Raw genomic sequence first — 12,280 nt, forward strand, 5'->3', positions numbered from 1 at the left:
CGCGCTCTCTTTCCCTCTCGCTCTCGCGCTCTCTTTCCCTCTCGCTCTCGCGCTCTCTTTCCCTCTCGCTCTCGCGCTCTCTTTCCCTCTCGCTCTCTTTCCCTCTCTCTCTCTCGCGCTCTCTTTCCCTCTCTCTCTCTCTCGCGCTCTCTTTCCCTCTCGCGCTCTCTTTCTCTCTCGCGCTCTCTTTCTCTCTCGCGCTCTCTTTCTCTCTCGCGCTCTCTTTCTCTCTCGCGCTCTCTTTCCCTCTCGCGCTCTCTTTCCCTCTCGCGCTCTCTTTCCCTCTCGCGCTCTCTTTCCCTCTCGCGCTCTCTTTCCCTCTCGCGCTCTCTTTCCCTCTCGCGCTCTCTTTCCCTCTCGCGCTCTCTTTCCCTCTCGCGCTCTCTTTCCCTCTCGCGCTCTCTTTCCCTCTCGCGCTCTCTTTCCCTCTCGCGCTCTCTTTCCCTCTCGCGCTCTCTTTCCCTCTCGCGCTCTCTTTCCCTCTCGCGCTCTCTTTCCCTCTCGCGCTCTCTTTCCCTCTCGCGCTCTCTTTCCCTCTCGCGCTCTCTTTCCCTCTCGCGCTCTCTTTCCCTCTCGCGCTCTCTTTCCCTCTCGCGCTCTCTTTCCCTCTCGCGCTCTCTTTCCCTCTCGCGCTCTCTTTCCCTCTCGCGCTCTCTTTCCCTCTCGCGCTCTCTTTCCCTCTCGCGCTCTCTTTCCCTCTCGCGCTCTCTTTCCCTCTCGCGCTCTCTTTCCCTCTCGCGCTCTCTTTCCCTCTCGCGCTCTCTTTCCCTCTCGCGCTCTCTTTCCCTCTCGCGCTCTCTCTCGCTCTCGCGCTCTCTCGCGCTCTCGCGCTCTCTCGCGCTCTCGCGCTCTCTCGCGCTCTCTCTCGCGCTCTCTCTCGCTCTCTCTCGCGCTCTCTCTCGCTCTCTCTCGCTCTCTCGCTTTCTTTCCCTCTCTCTCTCTCCTCTCTCGCCTTGCAGCTTCACGGTCAGTTTCCCACCGTGCATGCACAAGCCTGCGCTGCACTTTGTCAATCAACCCGCAGACTTCTGGGACCTGTGTTGTGTCTTAGGTGGAGGGGGGAAGGGGACCTCCGCTTCGATTGACCCAGTGATCCAACCGAGATCGGGTACCTGTTAAAACTGTAAAACGAACATGCTTTGACAACACAATAGGACTGTAGACATAGTACTGCGAGCTCCTCCGTTTTTTATATTTTTGTTAAGCCCACTGGGCTGACATTAATAAAATTAAGATTGTGTTCTTGACAATTCAATTGATAAAGAGTTGTAATTTTGGAAATCCCGCTGTGTGCATGAGTACACCAAAAGACTTTGCTGTTAGAGATAATAGTTGTAAATGATCTCATACAACGGGCATTTAGAAACTGATAAAGGAATGCGCTTTAAAACCAATCAATGGTGTGTTTGGCTTCACCTGTCTTCAACTCCCTTTTACAGACAAATAATGAGGCTTTTAACAGTAAAAGAAGGGGAATCCGGCTCTCACATGTTTCCACTAGTCGCCAGTACATTAATTACATTTTTGTTGTGTACATTTAGATTATGAATGTATTTTTCATAATGTGGAATTTTGTATCTCACTTTTTGTTTTTTGTGACTGACCTAAGACTAATATTTCAGTCTTGATTGCTGATAAATTATTGCTGTACATGCAGGCATGAAAATATGATGTGCACTGGTATTTCAGACTTCGACTATACGGGGTGTATTGTGCTGAATTTCTCCCACAAAATGCTGGGTCAAGTAATCGCTTTACTTAGAGATATTGTCACCATGCATATGCAGTGCAAAGTAAAAGTGTCTCTGCAAAGTACCCCATGACCACCTTATGCTTACTTTGCCTGTGTTTCCTCACCATTCCTTTATATATTGCAGCTGACACTCAAATCACTGGTGTTGGTGACCAGGGGGAGCAGGGTTGTCACTCGTTTGGTCATGTTACAGTTTTAAGGCTTAGGGATTGGCTGATGGGCCTGAGCAAATGTCATGGGGGAGAGTGTCGCATGCTCCTCCATACCCAGATGCACCTAGTGTCACCGGCTGTAATAAAGTAAGGACCTACTGGGTCCTTGGAGATCCACTGCAGATATACTGTCACTTTGCCCTGCTTAAAGTAGGTGACAATGTCTCTTTAATTAGCTTGATTCAGTGAATCTTCACAAGACTGATTTGTAAGTGTCAGAATTAAAGGTGGTCATCAGGCAAGAGTAGAACAACCTCAGTGTGTCACCAGTGAAATTTGCTGATAATTTGCTCCACAGTGCCTACTGCTACAGAGATCAGTGAGTGCTTGTTTTAAAAATCCCATCTCCAGCGGCGGAAGCTCTGATTCCACGCTGAGCTGTCAGCCGTGGCTTCACTGTAGAGGCGGGTGCAGAGGACACATCCATCAACGGAAGCCCCATACTAACTATATGGGTGACGCCACTTCCCATTGATTTCACAGCCGTTGTCGGACGTTTACTCAGCAGTGCTTCCGCCACTGGAGATCAGGTCAGATCACCTGCAGAAAAGGCATGTATACTCATTTTATCTTTACAAGGCTAGATAGGATAATGTTAGAATGTTGGTGGCTATAGATGCAGGGTTTTTAGTTTTTGCATGGACTTCCACTTTAAGCTTATGTAAATAAATATATGTTTAACCTAGACAACAGATTTTAAAGTAATAAAATCGGCAAGGTGGAAGCTTCTCAAAGGTGTAATTGGCTTTGACACTATGGGTAATGACTCGAGTCTTGCTATGGCATAATTATTATACACTATTTATATAGTGCCAACAGTTTGCCCAGCGCTTTACAATGTAGAGGAGGGACAGTACAATTCCACTGCAGTTTAATACAGGCAGGCATAATGAGATCTCCTGTCCGCACCAAGTGGTAACAGTAGCTGCACCCTGTGTCTCTAAATGCTGTCACTTTCAAAGTGCTAGAGGCCTCTTTTTTTGTAAGTTTTTGTTTATTAACAGTTTTTTCAACACATGTAATACAAAACATATGACCCACAATCCCCCTCCCTCCCCCCCAAAGACCCCCGTGCAGCCCTCCAATCAACACCAGATCACATACCATGTACACCAACTTTACCCCGCAAAAAGAATACTTCCCATCAATAATGGTATTCCCGACCCCCGGAGTAAAAGTAAGGAGCCAATAAGGCTTAGATCAGCACCCTGCCCCGTACATCAGCAGGCCATTTGGGGATTCCCCCCCCCCCCCCCCCCCCCCACCTAGCAAATTCAAGGTGTCCTTGGTATACAACCAGCACTGCCACACTTTCTCAAATTTATTGGGACATCCCCCTACTTGGGTATGTAGCCTTGTAGAACGGTAGCGCTTTATTAATCAAGCTTTTCCAATATGACACCGTAGGCGGTTCAGGCTTTTTCCAACATAACAGAATAGCTTTACGTACATAAAACAAAGACAGGGAGATCATAGTCCTCTGTGCCCTTCGAGGCGCTAACTCCTCCACCAGCCCAACAAACATGCCGCGACTGTGACAGGAAGCGGCACCGAAAGTACTGTTTGTATAGTGTGCGTCACTCCCTTCCAGAAGTCCTCAATCTGCCGACACTGTCAAAATATATGATCAAAGTCAGCGCGGTCAGCTGTACAACGCCAACACCCCGCTGATCCCGTACCATACATCCTAGCTAGTCTTACAGGGGTATAATACACCCGGTGTAGAATTTTTTTTATTGAATAAGTCTGTCTTTGACTGATACCAGGGTTTGAAATGGGTAATCCCACATGTCGTCCCAATCCTCCCCCCCAAAGTCCATCACTAGAGCACTCCAAGTGTCTCTACATTTTTGAACCAGTTTTGGTCTGTCAATGAACAGCTCTTTATAGACTGCGGATAGGGGCTTCAGCAAGTCCTCCATCCGCAGCAAATTCTCCAGGGGAGACACTCCCAGTTCCAGAACATCGGACCCGAACTGAGAGAGAAAGGCATGTCGCAACTGGAGGTAGCGAAATGGGTACCAATTTGGAAGGTTATGTTTGACTTTTAGTTGGTCAAACATAAATAGCTTCGTCCCCCCACCACATGTTTCAGTTGTTTGATGCCAACTCTGGGCCATATCACCGGATCGGGAATATCACCAAAATGCGGCAGTCTAGGATTAAGCCAGAGAGGGGTGTCTGGCGACCAACTCCCCACTGTGTGTTTCATCAAGACCTGTGCTTTTTCCCAAGCTCTTACCTTCGCTCTCATTGAGGCCCTCAGGGATGGTGAAGCCTGTATACCAAGTAGGATAGGCTCTCATACGATCCCAGAAGGGCTGCCTCTAATACCGTTGCCGAATCCCCGTTATCCCTTGTTAACCAGCGCCTGGCGACCACCATCTGCCCAGCTATGAAATATTTAAAAAGATCCTGTACTGCCAAGCCACCTTGACCCCAGGGCTCCTGCAAAACGCAGGCACTTATTCTGGGATGTGCGGCGGGCCATAAAAAATAACTAAACAGACTATTTACTCTCCGAAAAAAAGAGCGGGGAATCCCCATCGGCGAATTTCGTAAAAAATACAGGAAAATCGGCAAGACTTTAATTTTAAGTAAGTTAACCCTACCAATTGGGGATAGTGGCAAATGTTTCCATGCGTCCTTAACCCTGGCCAGCAATGGAAGGAGAGTTAGAGACAGATAATCACCCACTCTTGGCGACACTTGCACACCCAGATATTTAAATTCCTGCACCCATGCAATGGGAACTCTGGTCGCCAGAGCACGGGCCTCCGCGTCAATAGCCATCACATTAGACTTCTCCCAGCTGACTCGTAGCCCGGAGAACTCGGCAAATCTGTCAAGCACCCCGAGCACTGCTTCCAAGGATGGCCCTGCGTCTCTCAGGAAGAGAAGCATGTCATCCGCATATAACGCTATGCATTCCCTGATACCCCCTATCTCCAATGCTCCAACCTCAGGTGATCTCCGCAGGGCTATAGCCAAGGGCTCTATCGCTAGTGCAAATAAGGATGGAGACAGTGGGCACCCTTGACACGTGCTCCTGCCCGCTTTAAATTCAGAAGAGATCGAGGTGCCTATTTTTATAACCGCCTGGGGATTACTATAAAGCAGGGATATCCAGGTCTCGAAAACCTCTCCGAAGCCCATGCGCCACAGAACTGCTAGCATATACTGCCAGTCTACCGAATCGAATGCCTTGGCCATGTCAAGGGATACCACCACTCTAGTTCCCACCCTGTCATGTTCAATCTGTAAATTAGCAATCTGCGTAAATTGGTGTCCGTAGATTTTTGTGGGATGAAACCCATCTGATCTATGTCCACCAAGGTAGTAATGACTTGGGGAAAGTCTAGTAGCCAACACTTTCGTTAAGATTTTGAGATCTTGATTCAGCAGTGCTATTGGCCTATACGATGAACATGACAGGGGGTCCTTGCCTGGCTTCGGCAGCAAGATCACCTGCGCCTCCAACAATGAGTTAGGAAGACACTTGTGTTCTAGACAGTAACTAAACAGATTCTTTAGTCTAGGCACCAGATCCTCCAAATGTAGCCTATGCCATTCAATGCATAAACCGTCAGGACCGGGAGATTTATGGGGTGGGAAGGACCGAATGGCTCTTTCTATTTCTTTGTCAGTTATGTCCACTTACAAAATTTCCCTGTCCGTCGCAGACAGCACCGGGACATTCAAAGACGCCAGTAGCCTATCCAAATCTAGGGGATTATAAGTCTGTATGGGAGCATACAATGCCTTGTAATACTCCACAAAGGTGTCCAGGATGTCCTTCGGATTTGTGAGAACGTCCCCCTGATCATTTTTAATGCAGGGTGTGTTGGTCTGTACTCTCTGCTCTGCCACCAGCATAGCCAGCAACTTACCATTCTTATCCCCCTGCTCAAAAAGGGATTCAGCCAGCTTTGTTCTGGATGTGTGAGTGGAGTGCCAGTACACGCCTTGCCTCCAGCAGTTCACTATTGGTGACGTCAGACTGATTGCTTGCATGTGCCAGAGCGCACACCCTCTCCCTGTCCTGCAATTCCTGTTCTTTCTTATTGTGAGACCTGTGGGCCTTTTTGATGGCCGAAATATGACCGATGCAGGCCTTAAACGCATCCCATACTGTGGTGGGGTCAGCGGACCCCACATTATTTTCCCAATAGTTACTAAAATGTGGCGCAACCTGAGAGGACACCTCTTCCACCTCCAACCAACATGGGCTTAACCTCCTCCACCCCCCCCCCCCCCCAGAAACCGAAGTGGGACCAATATGAACCAACAGAAGCGTATGATCTGAAATACCGCCTACCAGGTACTTGGCTCCACCTACTAACTGTAGCATTGATACGTTAGCAAATGCCAAGTCTATCCTCGAGGAGGACCTGTGCATTTTGGATAAATGTGAATAGCTCCTAGTGGTGGGATTCTTCCAACGCCACAGTTCTGTCAGGGAAGCCGCAGCCGCCCAGGCAGAAAGGTCAGCCGAAGCCACCCTAGATGCATTGGAGGAATCCAGAGCGGTAGAAAGTATGGCATTAAAGTCCCCAGCTAGAAGGAGAGGAAGGTGCATGTAAGGCGCTAATTTACCCAACAGGTCGTACAAGATCTGAATCTGGAAGGGAGGTGGAATATAAACATTAACTAAAACCATCTTGCACGTGCTTATATCAACAACTACAACGAAAAACCTGCTTCCCGGGTCCGAGATCACATGGTGTATGGTGCAAGGTACCGCCTTACTGATTAGAATTGATACCCCCTGGAGTAGGTGGAGTATGTTGCATGTATCGCCCTCTGTATCCAGGCTCTGCGTAAGGCCAGTACCCTGCTCCCATCCAGATGCGTCTCCTGCAGAAACACCACATGGGGACTGATCAGTTTTAAAAATTGGAACATTAAAGCTCTACGGAATTTGTCATTAAGGCCTCGGACATTCCAGGAGAGCACATTAAACATTGATCCCGCCATCATCCCCCATTTAACCTGTCAGACAGGAAGCGAAATATAAACAATAACCGAGAAATACAGTTGATCGTTCAGGTCATACATGGAACTATGCATAGAAAAAGTAATGAGGCTAACTTGGAGGGCTGCACTTACTAAACATCCTACCCCTTGAACCCCACAAACTCCCTGCTGCTGTGTGGCAAACCAAAAAAACAGGCACACGCAGCTTTTCCCCAAACCTTGTCCAAAAAGAGTCCTAGAAGGCATGACCGTTGAAGGCCAGAAAGGACCGCCAGACAAATAAGAAAAATCTGAACCAAAAAAGTGTCAAAAAAAACTAGCTGTTAGACATAGTGTCTGTGTGCCCGGAGCTCCCAACTCCACTTTCGACCCGTCTGTCCTTGATATAGGTAGCCAGTCTGTACCCCCTCCTTGTTCCCCAACATCTGATATGTCCAGCAAAGTAAAAGGAACATAGGATGCAATAAAAATTGGCACAGCCCATCACAAAGGTGCCTACAGAAATGTGGGCAAGAGGAGGGGGTAGCAACCGTCAAACTTCCCCCCACCCCCAACCAAAGGGATCAGGCTCCATCAGCAGGTGAAACTCAATAGCGGCATAACGGGGAACTAAACCAGCCGAAGAATGACTGCAAACCCGCCATGGAGCAACTAGGTATGCCATGTCTCACTTATCATAGTGACTGTAGCCAGGCGTCTGCTTCAGCAGGAGAATCAAAGCACTTCACCGAACCCCTGTGCTGCACCCGCAGCCAAATAGGATAAAGCATGGAGTACTTCAGATCTTTCTCTGAGCCGTCTTCTGATGTCTGTAAAGGTCTTGCGCCGTCTCTGCAGGTCTGCTGAAAAATCGGGGTAAAGATGCACCACCGTATTCTCGAAGGGCAGGGTCTGATGTTTACGAGCCTCACGTAGGATATGATCCGGGTCCCTATAATTCAGGAACCGTACAAGGAAAGGCCTGGGTGGGGCCCCTGGAGGACCCCGGCTAGTTGGGACCCTGTGGGCCCTCTCCACCACATAAGTTGGGGGTACCTCGGTCAGGTGAAGGAGTGTCTTGAAGCCCTCTGCAAATTCAGCCGGTTGCTCCCCCTCCGCCCCCTCCGGAAGGCCCAGGACCCTGACATTGTTCCTCCGTAGGCGATTTTCTGCGTCATCGGATTTAGCCACCAGATTTTGAACAGTACGCTGTAATGTGAATGGCTTCATCATGGCGGTGAGTAGTGTCCTCTGCTGCTGAGATTCGCGATTTGAACTCGAGAGCATGGTGACCCCCATGGAAAGCAGCTCTCCATGGGGGTACTCAAAGAGGAGGAGCCAGGAGGATCAGGGCCGCTCTGTGCAAAACACTTGCACAGAGTAGGTAAGTATAACCTGGTTGTTAATTTAAAAAAAAATGAACCTTTACAACCCCCTTTAAGGATACACTAACACTTTGCAATTTCCTTTTAATCTCAGTTGAATAGATTTTATTGCATCTGTTAGCCTTGAGTCACACCTTAATACTAAACTCTGGCAAAATATTTAAGTAATCCAATGATATACATATATAGGAAATTTTACCTGCAAAGGATTTGTATTTCATTTTGCTCATTCCTGAGATGTACACCGTCCTGCCAGATGGCTCAGCCAAGTTCATAATCTGATTATTTTACTGCTTTATAAGTAATACAACTTTGTCGCTTCCCTGCTACTAGCCTGTAATTGGAGCAGCAATACAATGAGGACGTATTTCTGCTCACTTTGCTTTCTTCTGTCAGCATAGTTCTTGTCCCTGGAGCATACCTAATAGGTTCCTAGTGCTTCCCCTCCCATTCCCAATGTGAGTTTTATTGTGCGAGGAGTGAAGAGGCAGAGAGTCATATTGAAGTGTTTACACGAGTTGCATTTTAAATTGGTTTTCTGTGTGTATATATAACTACATTAGTTGGAGCTTTTTTATGTCTGCCTTGATTTCAGCTTTGGAATGTGACAGACTGGTCTGTCTAATGACCTAGTTACAAAGCCCACTTAAAGGAGAATAATACTTGGCCATACTTCTCATGTGGGTCACACAGGTGCGCTTAGTCCTGCACTCCTGTGACCCAGATTCCCCTGACTGTGGGCTAAAACCTGCTGTCGGCTAACTTCAAAGAGCAAGTCCAGGCTCTGCAGGGATCCTAACAATAATGTCAAGATCCACCCAGATGCTTGACCAACAGCTGGCTCAGTCTCTCAGCATACCAGTGAGAGCCTGAGCCAGGCTCTCCCACTCACTCAATGCATCACTGAGCGCTGGAGGAGCAGAGCAGAGAGACGGTGACTGATGGTCATTGAAGACCAATCGCTCAGTGGTCATATGATCACTCAGTGGTCATTTGATCGGTCAGTATTCGGTCTTGGAGCCTGTGCGGCAAAGCTGCAGCCACACAGGTGAGTATGTATGTTTGTTTTTTTTAAAATCCTGCACTTCTCCTTTAAAGATTAATTCTGATCACTAAAACGTTTATTGAAATATATTCCTTGATGGCCACAAAGGATAAAAATCTACTTTGGGTGCACCAAATGCCCTTTGCAAACCCCAATATTACCCTTTAAATGTAGCAGTGGCATCAACACTGTGTTGTACATAACCTGTGCAGAGCTGCAGGAGGGACCCAACAGACCCCACCTACTGCTGGCAACTCGCAACTTTTGCTTATCCTAGAGTTCTGCTTTAAGATTAAGTGCAAAAGTTCACCAGGCATAATAGGGAATAACTAATATGAGCTGTATCTTTTCCTGATGGTATTGGGCAACAGCTATTTCTGTGGAAAATCTGACATGGTTATCATTCCTTAAAGGTGGTCATGCAGTACATTATCACCCTCTACTGCTGTGTTTATATCTAGTAGAACCCAGGCACAATGCATTGATCTAAACTCGTCAAATCGTAAATCCCAGCCTAGTCAGATTTAGATGGTCCCTGCAGGAGGAGACTCCATCGTCAATGATAACATCAGTAAGTCTAGAGTGAGTCATTAAGAGGAGCCACAGGTGAAGCTCTTGGGGCCCTTTGGCAGTCAGTGAAGTGTAGCGCTTTCTCTCTTTGTGCTTAAAATGTGTTTGTAGTAGATGATGATTTACTGCTGTTGTTCAGCAAGTTCTGTTTTCAATGCTTTGAAACATTTATATTAATTCTTGGATTCTTTCTTTCAGTACAAGTGGTTTACCTCCAGCAACAAGTCCACATGCCCCCTGTGTAGAGAGACTTTCTTTTGAAACGTGCCAAGTGATGAATGCAACTAAAGAACATCGAGTCGCTGGTCTGTGGTGCAGGTGACCTTTGCAGCCTTTACACAATCCTGGACTATAAAAATGCAAACAATTTTGAAGAATAGGTATAGGTTATAAAGGACTTATGCGCTACTAATTTGTACATTCCCATCTCCTGGGGCCAGTACAATGTTTGCTTGCTAGTATCTTATGTGGCCAAATGTTTTGTGGACCCCAGATCATCACACCTATATGCGCTTTTTGGGACAACCCATTCCAAAGCCTTAATATGGAATTGCTTGCTCTCCCTTTTTTTTTTTTTTGGGGTGGGGGGGGGGGCTAAAGCAGTCTTTATTCTTCTAGGATGACTTTCCATAAGATTTTACAATTTTGTCTGTAGGAATTTGGGCTAATTCAGCCAAAAGTACATTTGAGAGATCAGGTACGGTTGGTAGATGAGAAGAACTGTCTTGCAATCAGCATTCTAATACATCCCAAAGATGTTCATTAGGGTTGATGTCAGGGCTTTGTCCACACCACTTCTGTTCCCCAATACCAAATTCCTCAAACCATGTCTTTGTAGAGGTGGCTTTCTACACAGGAGAACAGCCATGCTTGGAAAAAAAAGTTACTACAAAATTGAAAGCACTCGATTCTCTAAAATTTATTTTTGAAGACTGTAGCATTAACAGTACCCCTCACTGGAAACGCCTGAATGCCTTCATTTCATGGGATGTCCACATAGATGTGGGCATATAGTGTATGTAGAAAAGGTAATGAAAGAAGTTGGGAGAGGCAAGATAAAGTGGTTTTAAACTCAGTTATTTTACCTTAATGCATTCTTTACCTTAATGCATCCCCCCCCCCCGAGTCCTCTCTCGATCCAACAGGGTCCCCATCTGCAGTGCCACTCATCCCTCTTCCAAGTATCACAGGATACTGAGAACAGCAAGAGCCATTGGCCCCCGCTACTGTCAGTCAAATCCTGTGAGGAGAGAGCGTTGGGGGGGGGGGTTTGGGACATTGCCGAGCCGTGCTATATCTATGGATTCACACAGCCCAACTGGGGAGCATTGCCACACAAATGCTCCCCCAGCGCACTGCTTGGTGAGGGGGCACCTGCAGAGGGGGAGCAGGGGACTCCAGAAGAGGAGGTAAAGGGCCACTCTATGTAATGCCATTGCACATAGCAGGTAAGTGCGGAAAAAGCCTTTACAACCTTTTTAAGTGGCAGAGTACCTTATAAGGAATAAGTGCTAATCTTCAGACCCTGTCTACTAGCCAGCTCTTGTACCTGATCTCTTAGGACTGTGTTTTAAAAACTAAAGACTGTTTTTTTTTTTTTTTTTTTGGGGGGGGGGGGGGAGGGGAAGGTTGCAAGTGAAGATTTTGTTTAGAACAGTGGTTCTCAATCTGGGTCCTCAAGTACCCCCTAATGGGCCATGTTCTGGGAACTTCCCTTAGATAAAATTGCTCTTATCAATACCATGTCATTGATATTGATATAAAGCAGCTGTGCAAAGTAAAGCAAAACATGGCCCGTTGGGGGTACTTGAGGACTGGGGTTGAGAACCACTGGTTTAAAGCCCCTGTCGGGTTTTTATATCAACTTCTGCCCCCATTAGGGAGATTCACCCTCTCTATTTGTCCCGTTTACGAATACCATGGAAAGTAAAAGAAAATCACAGATTTTGGGTTGTCTAGAGCAGCTGTAGAGGGGAAATATTCCAAAGGAGACAATAGTTGACCTGGGGGGCCCCCAATGGATTCCCTTAATGTGTATTGATTGCCTCTCACTTCCTGTTTTGATTATGGTAAAGGAAGCTGTAGCAAAGCTCTCCAATGGGACACAGATGGCAAAAAACTTGACGGGTTATGAAAAAAAAACATTTTGCACATAGTTCTACTTCAAATCCCAGAGGGAGCAAACAGTGTTGTGGATCCACATAGGTTATGCTGTGGGAACAGAGACCATTCTTGTAACTAAAGTGCTGCAGATTTCAGTACAGAGCATTTAGTCCTTTATAACCTGCACATACAGCTGTCACTTAACTAACATGTCTCAAGGGGTTTTTCCATTTTAACAAAAATGAAGGCAGGGCTA

General features: G+C 47.0%; 1 protein-coding gene across 1 annotated transcript in view; it reads left to right on the forward strand.

Annotated features, from left to right (window-relative positions):
* Window positions 1-11,528, forward strand: part of LTN1 (listerin E3 ubiquitin protein ligase 1) — a 174,210-nt gene extending 162,682 nt beyond the window's left edge. The window contains exon 30 of the mRNA XM_077480028.1: window positions 10,120-11,528. Coding sequence (XP_077336154.1) covers window positions 10,120-10,182 — 63 coding nt within the window. The 3' untranslated portion in view covers window positions 10,183-11,528. The remainder of the gene's footprint in view (window positions 1-10,119) is intronic.
* Window positions 11,529-12,280: the final 752 nt, after the last annotated feature.

Source organism: Lithobates pipiens, unplaced genomic scaffold (genome assembly GCF_037356315.1).
Source record: "Lithobates pipiens isolate NorthernLeopardFrog02 unplaced genomic scaffold, aLitPip1_a1.2 Scaffold_16, whole genome shotgun sequence".
Taxonomy (NCBI): domain Eukaryota; kingdom Metazoa; phylum Chordata; class Amphibia; order Anura; family Ranidae; genus Lithobates; species Lithobates pipiens.